Source organism: Pinus tabuliformis, chromosome 4_1, assembly GCF_031772625.1.
Source record: "Pinus tabuliformis cultivar Carrire ecotype Pingquan chromosome 4_1, CPIR1, whole genome shotgun sequence".
NCBI classification, from domain to species: Eukaryota; Viridiplantae; Streptophyta; class Pinopsida; order Pinales; family Pinaceae; genus Pinus; species Pinus tabuliformis.
This window is the reverse complement of record NC_142303.1, coordinates 419,283,108-419,297,923: the sequence shown is the minus strand read 5'-3', so window position 1 is coordinate 419,297,923 and position 14,816 is coordinate 419,283,108. Positions and strand designations below refer to the sequence as shown.

General features: G+C 39.2%; 2 protein-coding genes across 3 annotated transcripts in view; one reads left to right on the top strand and one right to left on the bottom strand.

Annotated features, from left to right (window-relative positions):
• Positions 1-2,104: 2,104 nt before the first annotated feature.
• Positions 2,105-2,680, bottom strand: LOC149176091 (uncharacterized). Its single transcript, XM_089421340.1, has one exon. It carries the CDS (start codon positions 2,678-2,680, stop codon positions 2,105-2,107), a length of 576 nt encoding a protein of 191 aa, XP_089277466.1.
• A 2,223-nt stretch (positions 2,681-4,903) lies between these two features.
• The window catches only part of MEE49 (Ribosomal RNA processing Brix domain protein), a 180,939-nt gene continuing 171,026 nt past the window's right edge, over positions 4,904-14,816 (top strand). Inside the window, exon 1 of one of the 2 annotated variants that reach the window (XM_089419853.1) lies at positions 4,904-5,285. The gene's annotated coding sequence lies outside the window, so the exon portion shown is untranslated. The remainder of the gene's footprint in view (positions 5,286-14,816) is intronic. The other variant, XM_089419850.1, reaches the window with a different exon arrangement.

Here is a 14,816-nt window from a genome sequence, read left to right as displayed (position 1 = left end):
TAGCTAAAAACCTTCCTCTAGAATCTCTAGCTCTATGCATGTCATTTTTTATTATTTTTCTTCAAGTCAAGTTAATAGTTCTTTTTCTGATCTTCCAGTTCACTCTAGGTGCAAGAAGAGAGCATACTCAAGAAACTACCAAATCAATAACTTTCTCTTTTCTGATCCTCCAGATCACCTTGCAGTGCAAGAGGAGAGCATACTTTGATAGGTTATCAACTTCTTTCCTTGAAATTTTTATGTTTTTTTTTTTTTTTTTAAGAATATGGCTACTTAATTTCACTTCCCCGGCAACGGCGCCAAAATGTTTAGTCAATTTAGTGTTCCTAAATTGATGTCATTAATTGTCAACCCGGGGCTCGTAAGCTGATGAAGTGAAGGTGTACTATATGTACTTAAGCAACCTCTTAGAGCTTTTTGTCGTTTGGGGTGTTGTTTGTGGTTAATTTATCTTCCTAAGATGGAGTGATGTTTTTATAAACAGATGAGTGATAGTGTGTGTAAGGTGAGTTCTAGATGAGTGAGAGTGTGTGATTAGTGGTTTCTAACTACTTGCTGAAAAGGAAAAGCTTGAAGGAAATAAATAACTTGAAATGACTTGAAAGCAAAGAACCACTTTCTAATGGCATTAGAGACCATTCATGCTGCTGCAAATAAAAGGTAAGAAAATCACTTAAAAGACCAATGATAATGTTTATCTCTTCCTAACTCTCTGCCTCTAACACATAGTACTGTGTAAAACACGATTAGGAAGTAGCTAAAGATAAGTCTAAGAAATGATAAAAAATGAGAAAAATCTACTTTAAAGACTAGTTATAATGTTCAGCTCTCTCTAACTCTATGCCTCTAACACATAGTACTGTGTAAAGCACGATTAGAAAGTAGTTAAAGATTAGTCTAAAAGGTACTCAAAGCCAGCTGCAAGTTATTAGTATTCTGATCTCTAAAAGATAGACAATTTGTAATAAAGAAACCATTCATATGTTAGCAGACAACTTTGAGAAGTTAAACTAAAAATCAGCTATGAAAATAAAGTAAAGGCAGCAACTTTGAATCTGTCAACTGAAACTACCACTAGATATAAAGCAAATACATAAACACAAAAACAATCCCGGGTTAAAAACCTGCAAAAGAACAATACTGATCAGTCAAAATGAATGCTGCAAATGAAATAACAATGAAAGTGAATTAAGCTGTACATGTTTCAAGAAAAGAAATGCTGAATGAAAATAAGGAAATGCTGAACATAAAATACTATACAAGGGCTAACATGAACAGGGGCCCTCCATTCATATAACCCAAAGAAGACTCAAGGTATTGAAAACTTCAGAACAACACTGCTTCTATTACTCCATGTGCAGAAAATTACAGTCAAGAGTGCTAGAACAACACTATTAAAACAGAGTTTTGAAATGCACTAAAATGATAACGAGTTCATAAAACACAGCAACTAAAAAGTAACCATAAGCGTACGCAGACGCAAGTTTTTATAGGCATCTGAAAGATGGCCTAATGCGTACAGCTAAAACTGAAAAATAAACTAACTGTCATGCGTAATTAAGGTTCAATACCACGTCATAAGCCTCGTGGATGAGCTGGAGGTTCTGGTCGTTATGGGCAATGAATCCAGAGTTGGATTATGTCCCCCACAGCCTGCGTAAGACGGACAAATCACCGTTTGAACTGACGTGACCCAACAGCTTACGTATCACCGTTAAGCTGCCTTTGTTGACCGTAACTTGACCCTCGTTGACCGGAGGTACAGATGACGTGGCTGACCGAACTAACAACACAGGAACCTTGAGCACCTTGATTCCTAAGTGCCCATGTGGCTCGTTTGGCAAAATGACACGTGGAACCTTGAGATTAACAAAAAGGCTGCGGAATCATCAGATGGCTGCGGAATCATCAGATGGCTGCGGAATTCCTGTAAATATGTCAAAATCTAAACAAAACAGTCACACATTAGCAAAGATCCTTAATCATGCTTAAAGTCATATAATGTAATGATCTGGGTTGGTTTGCAAGGAAAATGAGGCAAAGAGAGAGATGAATGAGGGAAAACTGTAGGTAATGATGGATAATCAAGTGTAAAGTAGAGGCTCTACACTAATCTGGCAGCAATATGACCAGGGCCCACTCTTTTGTTAGACCAAGAGTACTTATTGGAAGAAGGTTTAATATCCAACAAGTCCCAGTCCTGCATAAGATCCTTTGCCCATGCCCTTGCCGGATCTCGTACTGCGCTGCCTCCCATTTTTTCAGACGAGTGAAGAGTGAGATTGAGGTCTCCAACAATAATTATATTTTCCAGGTTTATCAAGTCTGCTTGGTGCCTTATAGAATCCCAACAATCCTTTTTTTCCCTGACATTGACTGGAGAGTATACATTGAAAAGGCAAAATATTTCCTTAGTATCCAGATTCTGCATTTTCAGCAGCAACCAATGAGTATTACTAGCCTCAAAGGTGACTGCAAATTTGCCGGCGTTCCATAGAGTGCCAATCCCTCCTGAGGCGCCGCGGGCAGAGATTTCTCTTGCTTCACTTTTAAACCAAGGTTTCTTGCTTGCTTGCAGGAAGACTATGTCTCCCAGCTTAGTCTCCTGGACGAGAAGTATGTCTGGAGTTTCTGTTCTTATTAAGCTTCTCATGGCTTCTTCCTTAACTTTACTCCCCATACCTCTACAATTCCAGGAGATGACCTTCATTATTTATGTTTCTGGTGGGTTCCCTTGGAGCCTTGGGGCTGATTTTTCAACATCCTAGGCTTTGAGGCTAGCAATTTTTCCAAAGTTGGCTGGCTACCCTGTAGCTTGTCTTTGTAAGTCTCCTGCTCTCTTTTTTCCCTGTCAGTTTTACGGCCTCTTGTAAATCTTCTTACCGAGGTTTGGGACTCTCCTATTTCTCCTTCCTCCTCTGACTCGTCCATTTCCTGCTCTTCTTCCTCATCTTCTAAAGTCATACCTTTGGGATCTTCAACACTTGTTCCTTTAAGGGAGGCTGAGGGAGTACCTTTGCTTGGAGAAACTGGTTTTTGGATCTCGATCTCCTGAGTAGCTTCTGTCTGCTGGCTTAGCGGATCAAATTTGTTTTCTTGCGCCTTTTTGGGTGGGGGGCGTTGAACATTAGCCTGAAGAGAGCCTTTTCCAGAGGGTCCTCCCGGTTTTTGCCCTTTGTGATTGATTTTTGCTCGCTTGACTTGATTCCAACCCTCTTCATTCCCTTTCTCTGGCTCTGCGTTGGACGGACAATTTCTAGCAAAGTGTCCATGAACATGGCATTTCCTACATTTGAATGGCAGTTGCTCATAATCCAAGATCTGCACATGAGACCAGCTGCCGACTTTGATTTTGATTGCCTCTGGGAGACCCACCTCTAGATCTACTTCTACGCAGATCCTAGCACAGTCGTACTGATCCTTGTTATTTGCCTGATCTATGAATTTCCCAAGAGTGTTGCCAATGTGTTTCAAGGAATCCCAGTTCCAGCAGTGAACTGGCAGATTTGGAAGATGAACCCACACCGGGACAACCTTGGGAACATCGACAGCCGGATCAAAGTCCGGAGTCCATTTGTTCAGATAGAGGCCCTGAGAGCCCATGAAATACGACCCATTTTGGAAGATCAGATCTTTGTCTTCTTTGGAGGAGAATTCGAAGAGGAAGTACCCTCGCCCAAGAAAGTAAGAGGTAACACTTTGCTTGATTAGAGGAGCCCAATTCTTGTTGACCCATTGCTCAGTAGTTTTCGGAGAAGGCCAAAGTCCCGTGAATTGGCCAATGAGACCACGATCAGCCAGAGATAAAGCTACTTGAATGGGGGTCTCTGGAGGCAAAGAGATCTCAGGAATTTCGTCGAGCTTCTTAACGAATTTTGTTGCTTCGCTTCTTTTCTTCTGAGGCAAACCGGCAAGAAGCTGGTTGAAAGCGTCAATGGCAGGAGTAGAAGGCGGATCCTTAGGAGGACCCTGCGTCTCCATAGGATCAGGCCTGAGGCCAGCCGCCGCAGGGGCAGCCACGCAGCGGAAACCCAAGCGCAGCTCAGAACACGCAGAGAGGGCCGACAGCAGAAACCCTAGCCAACATTCCGGGGGAAGTCAGATTTGTTAATGTAATAATTTTAACTATTTATTAACTCATGCACCAATTTTATTAAAATTAATTTATACTTATAAATTATATTTAGGTAAAGGTAAGGTCCCTTATTTTTTACTGATTTGTTTGACCAGGGTCCCTAGTCAAATTTAACCGTTGCCCTGGTTAGCTGTTGGAGGCTCTGCTCATACTATTTAACAGGCAAAGATGGATCTGATTTTTCAACTTGTCCTGACGATGAACCACACTCGTTGGTTCGAAACATGTTGACAAACGATATATCTTGTGATTTATGCCGAAAAATTTCTCTTAAACTTAATATTAAAAACTATTTAAAACCCTCATTCAAGCTTTTATGCTATCATCATTCAAAGAAGTCTTGATGATAGATCCGTGTTGGGATTTGAAACGTTGACGAAAAATGGTTTTTACTGTGGGTTCTCCAGTTATTAAGTTAGAAGATATAAACCACAAGGTCTTAAATCCAAAATAATAAATTTAATTAAAATTTTTATTTTTCCCCTATTTAATTTTTTTCTAAATATTTAGGAAAATATCAAAACATTAAAAAAACAAATATAAAGATCAAAACATTAAAAACATATATAAACATCTTTGTTACTAATTTTATTTGTTATTATTGAATATTATAAAAAGCAAATATAAACAACGTTGCTAATTTTATATGTTATTGAATAAACTATTGTTGCAAAAAAGTTCATAATTAATATTTATTACCTAGGCATATGTTAATTAAAGTTTCGAGGACAGAGATGCGAAGATAAGATTTTCAAATTATACTTTAAGAGGGTTTTGATTATTTACATAAGAAAGCCAAAAAGTTAAAACCCTATATGCATCAGAGAACCATAGGCGGAGTATGCGACTGTCACAGCTAACATACAATCACTCAGAGGAGGATGAGAAGAAACATGTAAGAAAATTCGCGTGAGCAGACAGAGGCGGGGAAAAATTGTCCAGCTATTTTCAGAAATCTGTTTTCTTCTGGAAAGTGAACGTGCCCTGAGCGGAGGCAAATCTCTATATATTTTCGAAAGCAATTTTCAAATCCGACAAAATCCAGATTGATAACAGAGCGGGGCAGTGTTGGAAGCGTTTTATGAGCAGGTTGCCAAGTTACAGAGATAGAGACGTGCCAAAGTAGTGCATATAAACATCCAAAATACAGGTATTTTTCTAGTTGATTACTTTTTTGAGATATTTTCGAGTTGTTCACTTCCTTTTATCGAAATGGGAGCCCCTCATTTAGAAATTTAACGCTTATAACTAAGTGTGGAAATCCAGTTACATTTAATGCATAAAAAATGTGGGGGATATAGTTAGTGCAACTGTGTCCAGATCTACGCAGTAAGAAAAAAAACGTACAATCACAGAATAGGACTGATAAAAATAAATTCATTATAGGACTTGTTATAACTGACTTTGGATTGCACTACTTGACTTATCCAACAACCAAAAGAAATTTGGGATGAATTGAATGGACATTGACAAAAAGGGGTGAATGCCCAATTTGTGATGATTCTTAAACCTTAAATTTGAATCACAACAATTATAATAATATTAGAATATTTCATACTTTATTGATGTCAAAATACCTTAAGGTAGGATAACACCTTATAATGATCTTTTTATAGAAGAAATCCACTCCTGTTCATTTTCCTCTTGTTCACTTTCCTCTTAAAGGTTGCTCGACCTCTCAATGAGCTAAGCTCCAAATACAATAAACTCCACACATGCTCCATAAGGAGGATTCAATTTTTATTTATAGCTAATTAGACAATCGTAATTACAGCCACCTCCTAACTACCCACTAAACCTTCTTTAATTACCCACTAAATCTTCTTTAATGAGGCTATATTGTATTTATCCCATTCTATCTAACTAGGGCCCTAATTTAACAATGACAATCATAGTGAACCTAGTCCACTTTAGAATGCACGGTCACCGTAATTATATATTATTACTCTAATGGGCCCTTGTTAAATTTTGATTAACATGTTCTTTGCTTAGGACAGTTACTTTAATATTCCATAGGAGCCCATTTATCTATCCAAATTATTTCCATTAGCAATCACATAAGTTATTATCATATTGACAATAACTGAAGAAAGAACATGAACGATAAATGCTGAAGACAAGCCAAGACAAGAGAACACAAGAATATGGCTCAAGGCAGGGAAAAACCCCAAGACGGGAAAAACCCTTATCAATTCTTCTTCTTATTATATTTAAATGTTCAGCAGAGAGAGAGAGTGTACAATAATACAAAGTCAATATTGAGTTGCCAGATTGAAGATCCGGAATCACAATCCTTAGATAAATAAACGACCTAATCACTGTTGTAATTCTGAAGCAAACATATTTTGCCTTCAAGAGCTGGTGAGATACTTCTGAAGAAGTTTAGGTTGGATAGGCAATATGAAGTTCATCAAGTAGTTTCTATAAGCTGTCCAATTTGAACAATTGTTCACATAGGTGCTGGAGATTAAGGCTGCTGCTTGCTGATCCTGGTTAGCGTATGAGGCATACTACTACAGACCTCACAAATATCCAAAATGACCTTCTACTGCTACAGCCTACCTCCAAGGCAATCTGTCCTCCCTCTGATATATTTGTGAACTTAATTCAGCCCTCAATGTCAACTATCCTTCACCAAATTAGGGATGAGACCCACTTGGGTAGAAGATTGCCCTCTCGACCCAATATCTAGCAAGATAAGGCTTCCAGCCTGCTTGAAGAAGGGTCCTGAAGGTATGGCCTACCCGGGAGAGAGATTTCTTACCATAAAAAACACACCCACACTCTTCAGTTCTTGCTGATGCCTGCGGCCAACCTTGGAGAAAAATTGAACTTGCAATAGAAGATGACTAAGCCCAAAAACAATCCACAAATAAGCCCAGATTTGTCCCTTAGAGGCTCGGCCTTTTGCCTAAGGGACTCAGCCCATTGAACAACCCTGTCATGACATTGCCCTAACCCTTCCTCCTTCGCTGGAAACACATTCCTTCTGCAGCTATTTCAGAGAGAAAGGATGTGTGTGTGAGATGATCAAATGATGATGGAGGACACTCCCTTTTATAGGAAATGGAGAGGGGTTTCACTTGTAAATTTAACCCCGAGCCGACCTTGATAAATTATACATGAGGGCTTAATTCAAAAATATATTTTTCCTTATCCAAATATAGTGATGTTTAGGTTGATTTTAGTCCTCTCGAAAAGAAGAATCCAATGCCACAATTATTTTCTTCAAAAGAGCTGTCCAAAGTGGAATTTGGCCCTATTTGCCAATTTTAACACTCCCTCTCAACTAGGGAGAATTCCACCTGCCAATCCATGCCATCCTGTCCTCATGAATCATCTTTGCTTCTCGTCTCAACTTTATTGAACACTGATATAGATAATGAAGAAGAATTGATCAAGAGTGAGTCACAAGACCTTGCCACTCTCCACTGACAAAAGTCAGTCCACATAACCATGTGAAGAATCGAAATCAGACTTGATCTCAAGTGATCGAGTTTGTTGAACATCAACATCCTAGACATGTTGAAAAATGTGTAACTAGGTTCGGTCTTCATGAGTGTGAAATGTATTCTTGTAAATATAAAATGAAAAAAAAATTATTATTATTATTGGAGCATGGGTTTCATTCTCAAGTTCTTTTATTTTATAGGTCAAGCACCCATTGGGTGCTTCTAGGGTTTGCCCTAGGTATAAGATTCGTTGTCATATATTGAAGACCTTATGGGCACATTGTAAATTGTTAAGAAAAAATTATTTTGTCTTTAAAGTGTCAAAATAGTTCCAAGATCAAGTCAGCCTAATGAGCTATCAAGTCGGCCTACATGAAGAGTCACGTCCAACCTTGAAGAAGCCTATATATAAGAGGAACTCGTCCTGCATTTGGGTCACTCACTCACTCATCTCTTATGCGAAGAAGTTGAAGTCGAAGAGGGAAGTGCGAAGAAGAGGAAGTCAAAGAAGTTGAAGTGTTTATGGGCCTATTCTATTCTTCTGGGAAGATCGAAGTTAGGGTTTTTGCGCTGGGATCTCTGGTGGTTTAATTTTGGAAGCAGAAGAGAAGGGAAGGCAAGTGAAGGTCTCTTAGGGCATTTTACTAGCCCTAGGACTCAAGTCAAGGCAAGCGAAGTCAAGAGGAAGGCTATTAGAGGGAGATCGAAGTCTCCTAGAGAAGCAACAACAGTTGCTGGGGAGTAGAATTTCGGATCTACTGGGAGGTCGAAGAGATTGCAGCAGGAGGCCGTGGTAGACTTGATCTTGGAGGGTATTTGTCTGAGTCTAGGTCATGGTATTCGTCAATTGAAAGATCTAAAAGATAAAGAAGAGATTTATGGGTTTTCCCCTCAAGAGGAGGGGTTTTGGCCCTAGCTTGCAGCCTATATACTGTGTCACTGTTCTTACTGTTTTGGTAGCTGTTTGATGTATTGCACATTGGAATAATAAAGAACAAAGCTAATAAGTAAAAGGTAACACAAGCAGTTATCAAGTTAAGAGAATTAACATATTCATTGCCTTATTGAATTCTCAACAAGACATAGGGAGTACGGTAGTACACGATGCATCCATCAGTAGTGCTATGGTCCCTATCCACTTTTCCCAACTCATTGGCCAGATGAGAGGTACTTCCCATGTGTCCTAGACTACATGGGTAGGATGATCCAACAACACCAACAGGGAAAGAATATATCACATCCTGCTCACTACCATACGTAGGGAAAGTAGAAACCACATCCTACAAACACATGTCACAACCACACATAGGGAAAGGGGAAACCACATCCTACAAACACATGACACAACCACATGTAGGGAAAGGATAAACCTCATCCTACATGCATGCAAACTACCAAGAGTAGGGAAAGGATGAACCACGTCCTACATGCATGCTAACTATCAATCGTAGGAAGGATCCTACATGCAGGGAAAGGATGAACCACATCCCACCGACATGTCAACCATCAATCGTAGGGAATGAGCATCCTACATGTGGGGAAAGATGAACCATGCCCCACCGACATGTCCACATGTGACAACCAACAGATGCCTATATGCAACTCTCACTAGGGTATCCGTAGGAGAAGGTGAACCACTCATATTGCTCATATGCCATAGGAGAAGGTGAATCACTCATCCTATGCATATCTCATCAATCGTAGGGAAAGGTGAACTACTCACCCTACACACGTGTCATCAACCATAGGGGAAGGTAAACCACTCACCCTACACACATGTCAACCATCATGGGGTATCACAGGGGAAGGTGAATCACTCACTCTGTACACCGCGCACCTATAGGGGAAGATGAACCACTCACCCAATGGTCGCTCATAGCTCAAGAAGTAACTGAAGCCCCCAGGAGCTCCCAGAGTTCAATGTTCAATCTTAACCAAAGATCCCTTCATATAGGGAATAGTGCCAGGCTGCTTTCTGAAAATCAAGACTAGATCTTGGTGATGGTATTGGATCGTCAATGGGAGCCTCATAGCATATAGATGTATACATAGCAAATGTATTGATTTACAGCAGAGATCTACTTAGCAATCCTCTGCTTCTTGCATATCTTGATGAAGAAAATATTTAACTGATCTTACTCCCTCTTATTTAGGGAGACCACAAGCCTAAACTTGTCTTTCCAGAGTGCAAAGTTGCCTTAGGCAACCTGCTCATCATGAGATTTATCCACTCAAACATGCCATAAAACAGGAATGTCCTTTGCTGTACCATATAAAGTGGTATTTGGTGTCAACATGTGAAACACTAGATTCTCTGAATCCTATTCTGCAATATACAACAATATGTGCATAAATGACTGCTGAAGAGTTTCCTTAAATTTATACATTCGGCTTCAATAGTGCTTTAGAGTAACAGACTTTGATTTATTCACGGTGGATTCCAAGAGTTATAGCACCTGGATGTGCACTTTCCATTTATCATATTGTCAGACCAGCAAGTTTTAGCAATGTACTTCAGACCTTACAGAAATATCTCAATAAGCAGCTATCCTTTAAGGGGCTTATCCATGGATCCACTCAGAGTCTTTATAGCGAGGCATATGATAGGTGTTTATCAAGAACACCAGGGATCCTATATATCAACATCTTCTCCATCTCATCAGATTATTAAGCTGAAGAAGAAATCAACTCCCTCTTACATTGATAAGAGAGAGGATCATCATCTGTGGACAATCATCATTAATAACTGAATCATAGCTCCCTCTGAATATCGGGAAAGAAACCTTGCCCATCGAGCTATCTGCAGCCTGCTATTAATCCTTTGGTCCAAGAGCCAAAGTCATCCAATCCTCGTCATGTGGCTTTTCAGATATCAAAGATGTATCGTATCATTATTAGAGTCATTATATCATAATCAACTGTCTTGACTTATCTAATGATCTTGGATATGGACATCCTTTTTGTAATAAACATTGGGAAAAAGGAGATATAAAGCCAATTGATCATTTCTGCTTGAAGAGGAGCTGACAAACTTCAACTCCCTTTGAATTCCCTGGAGGAGATTTCGATGATTTGGTTGATTAGGCCGGAGGAAGTATGTCATCAGCTTACAGAAAGGACAGGAGCACTGCAACCATCTCCTAAGCCTATCTATTGTCATGGAGATCAAAATAATGGTGATAGCTCAGATAGTAGCTGCTGAAGCCACATCGTCATCAGAGACTCGGATAGATGGTAAGGTTCCTCCTTGCTATCATCAGTGATCAAAATGCATATCCCCATCTGTGTCGAGAAATCCTCACATCTGCCTCTGTACTGATCAAAGACCTGCAATAGGGTGTCAAGATCTCATAAATGTTCTTTTAGAGTGGATATTTCCAACTTCATCCCTTATCCATGATGCCAAAGACAAAGGTGCTGTAATATTCAAGAACTCTGTATACAGGTGCACACATACTGTCTATTATCCTTTATTCAATTCTTACAGCCAACAGAGATGCAGGGTATATGATAGAACCCATTGTATCATGAAGGTTGATGCACCTGTTGTTACTTTGAGAATTCTTGACAATGATACTGAGGAGTCAAGCTAATTCACTTCCAATCATGCCTTTTGGGTCATGGATACTATTGTTGTCTGGAGATGCCTTGCATTTTACGACAATGATTCTGTCCTGAACAACTCATAGTGACAAACTGGAGATTCCCTTCAGAATTTGAAATATCTTCAACTGTCATCACAACTGGTTATACCAACAAACCTTCTACAAGATGATAGATAGGGCAACGATACAGTTTTGTCTTTTCAGGGATTAATCCATGAGCTCACACATCTCTGATTAACAAATACTATAGTAGTACAACATGAATGCCAAGACTATAATTTAAAATATGCTGTCTACTGTCCATCATTTTACCATAGTTGTCAATATACTCAGGGTCATTTGATCAATAACATAAATTTGTCCTCTCTGTTTTTGTGAACAATAAATGAAGGGCTGCATATTAATTACTGATAGGCTGCTACAGTGACCACCATTAGGCTATACTAACAATGCTGGAGGATAGATATACAAAATTACCTTTGAATCAAACTAAACTTTCAGTCTCTATGTGAAACTCAGAATCTGATTCAAATTACAACTTGAATTTGTAATATAATTAGTTCACGGAAGGATGCAGGCTTGTTGATGACAGAGACAGTCTTCCATTCTTTAAGACATGACGGAGGTTTATGACTGCTGGAGGTTGGCTTTCTTAGAGTATAGGGACAAATTATGGCCCCTCAATCATATGGATAAATTTACAACTATAAGGAGACTCTGCTCCATCTCAACTTATCTGGTTCCAACAGAACTTGAGATTTTAGGTAGAGCTGTACCCAACTGATTCTGAATGAATGTATATGATTCAGAAATGCTCAAAGACATACATTGCCATAATGCTTCTGCTCCTTACTATGCAATGAGATCATGTCAGTACATGGCTATAGAAACTGATACATGATGCCACACATGCTGAGATGTCCATCAGTACAATCATAACTATGAGCAATCATGCTATATTGTTGTTGTAATAATGCCGAATCATTGATGTCATACATGAAATAGGGATGAGATCAATATGAAAGAGCTGAATGTCAATGCTAAACCAAGGTCCTGTATTTGTGCAAGTGTGAAACAGTCATAAGGATACTATAGTGTGATTCATAGTTGTACTTGTCAGACCAGGAGGTAACTCCTCAAATCAAAACTTATATTATTCATTCAGGTTGTTGTTCATTATTATATACAAGAGGGAGTCACTGTTAGGTTCATCTCCCGATGACTCTCTATCTTCTCTATTATTTATTTACATTAATTACAGCTGTACACCCAATCCCTCTGATTAGGTGTCAACATCCCCCCCTTAATCTGAAGGGATGTTGGTGAGTCCAAGCATCGTTCTGAATCTTTCAAGCTTTTCTTTTCCAAGTGCTTTGGTGGAGACGTTTGCAATTTGCTCATTACTGGAACTGGATTGTTTTGGCCTCAACATGATGTCGAATCAGAGGATATTTAGCGTTGATGTGCTTTGTTCAATCATGGAACTTTGGGTTCTTGGCCAACTTTATTGCAGAGGTATTGTCAATCATGAATGGAGTCGATTGTACTTGTTTTACCTGCAAATCTTCAAGAATTTTCCTGAGCCACACAATTTCTTTTGTTGCCTTAGCTGCTGCCACATATTCTGCCACTGTTGTGGAATCTGCTGGAACTGATTGTTTGCGTGATCTCTAGGAGACAACTCCTGATCCAAGACTCATAGCATAACCTGAAGTAGAAACCCCAGTTTCTTTGTCTCCATCGAAGTCTGAATCAGAGTATCCAATCAAGCTGAAGTCGCCCACCTATGTATACTTGATTCCAAAGTCTTGAGTTCCATTCAAGTACTTTAGAACTCTTTTTGCAGCAGACCAATGTCCCTCACAAGGCTTTTGCATAAATCTGGACATAAATCTGGAGAGGATTCCAACAACAAACGAAATGTCTGGTCTCGTAGTAGTTAGGTAGTTGAGAATTCCTACAAGCTGTCTATACTTTGTTGCATCCTCAAATTCTTTTCCTTAAATGGATGTGAGCTTTAAGTTTTCTTCCATTGGAGTAGTCAGAGGATTGCATTCAGTCATGCCAACCCTGTTCAACAGATCTCCAATGTACTTCTTTTGAGAAAGGAATATGGATTTCAGATGTTGAGTTACTTCAATACCAAGATAGTAATGAACATAGCCCAAATCAGTCATTTCAAAACCTTTCTTCAATTCCTTCTTTATGGATGCAATGTAGCTTTCATTGTTCCCTGTCATCAAAAGATCATCTACATATACCACAAGATATACAACTGTTTTGCCAACTTTCTTGACAAACAAAGTTGCATCATCAAGATCATAATGTTTGAAATTGAGTTTCAGAAGATGCTCAGTTAGTTTTTCATACCAAGCTCGAGTTGCTTGTTTGAGGCCATACAAGGATTTCACAAGTTTGCATACTCTATGTTCCTATCCTTTCACAGCAAATCCTTCAGGCTGGGACACAAAAACATTTTCTTTTAGATCTTTATTCAAAAAAGCAGTTTTTACATCCATTTGATGGACTTTCCAACCGTTCTGCGCTGCTAGGGCAAAGAGTGTCCGGATGGTAGCCCATTTTGCTATGGGGGCAAAAGTATCCTCATAATCGACCCCTTCCTTCTGTGCAAAACCTTTTGCCACAAGCCTGGCTTTGTGCTTGTCAAGTGAGCCATCAACTTTATACTGGTTCTTGTAGACCCACTTGCAGCCAATTGGTTTAGTTCCCAATGGAGGATCAACCAGCTTCCAAGTGCCATTCTTTATCAGGGCATCATACTCCTTTTGCATTGCTTCTTTCCATTCATCATGAGAAGCAGCTTCTTTGAAGGAAGTTGGTTCAAAATCTGTAGACAAATTGAATTCACAATCATAAGAAACATCCATATCAACAGGTGAATTAGAGTCATCTACATTACCTCCATTTTTCCGGTTTGAATTTTTAGTTCCTGTTTTTCCAACCTCATCAAGATGAACACTTTCAAGTGTCTTTGTCACCTACTTTAAGGGACCTTTCTCAGATGGTCCAGGCTGCTCCGTTGATTGAGTTGGAACTGAACCAAGATTGAGTCTCCCAATTCTATCAATCACATCACTCAAAGTATCATCCGTTGTTGGAGTTTCATGTAGGGGAGAGAGTGTTTCAGAAGAAGATTCCACAGGTTGATCTAGTATAGGAATCCCCCCTTCAAGATGTGGAATCTGATTATCAAATTTTTGAAATGATTTTGCATTTGTGAATCTATCCAAGCGATCAAGCTGCCTTTCAACAACATTGTCAGTTTTGGATGATTCAAGAAAGATTACATCTCTAGATACAACAAACTTTTTGTTGACTTCATCATAGAGACGATATGCTTTGGAGGTGTTTGAATGCCCTAGGAAGATACACTTATGACTTCTTGCACCAAGTTTGTTTCTATGTACCTTTGGTATTAAGGCATAACATGTAGAACCAAAGACCCTGAGATGCTTTACCGAAGGAATGTGCCCATACCACATTTCATAAGGAGTCTTGTTTCTGATAGCATTAGATGGACATCTACTCTTTATATATACAACACATAGAACTGCATTAGCCCAAAACATTATTTTTACATTTTTGAAGAACAACATGGAGCAT

Coding starts and splice junctions, on each gene's coding strand:
- LOC149176091 (XM_089421340.1), bottom strand. CDS start 2,680: ATGGGGAGTAAAGTTAAGGAAGAAGCCATGAGAAGCTTAATAAGAACA.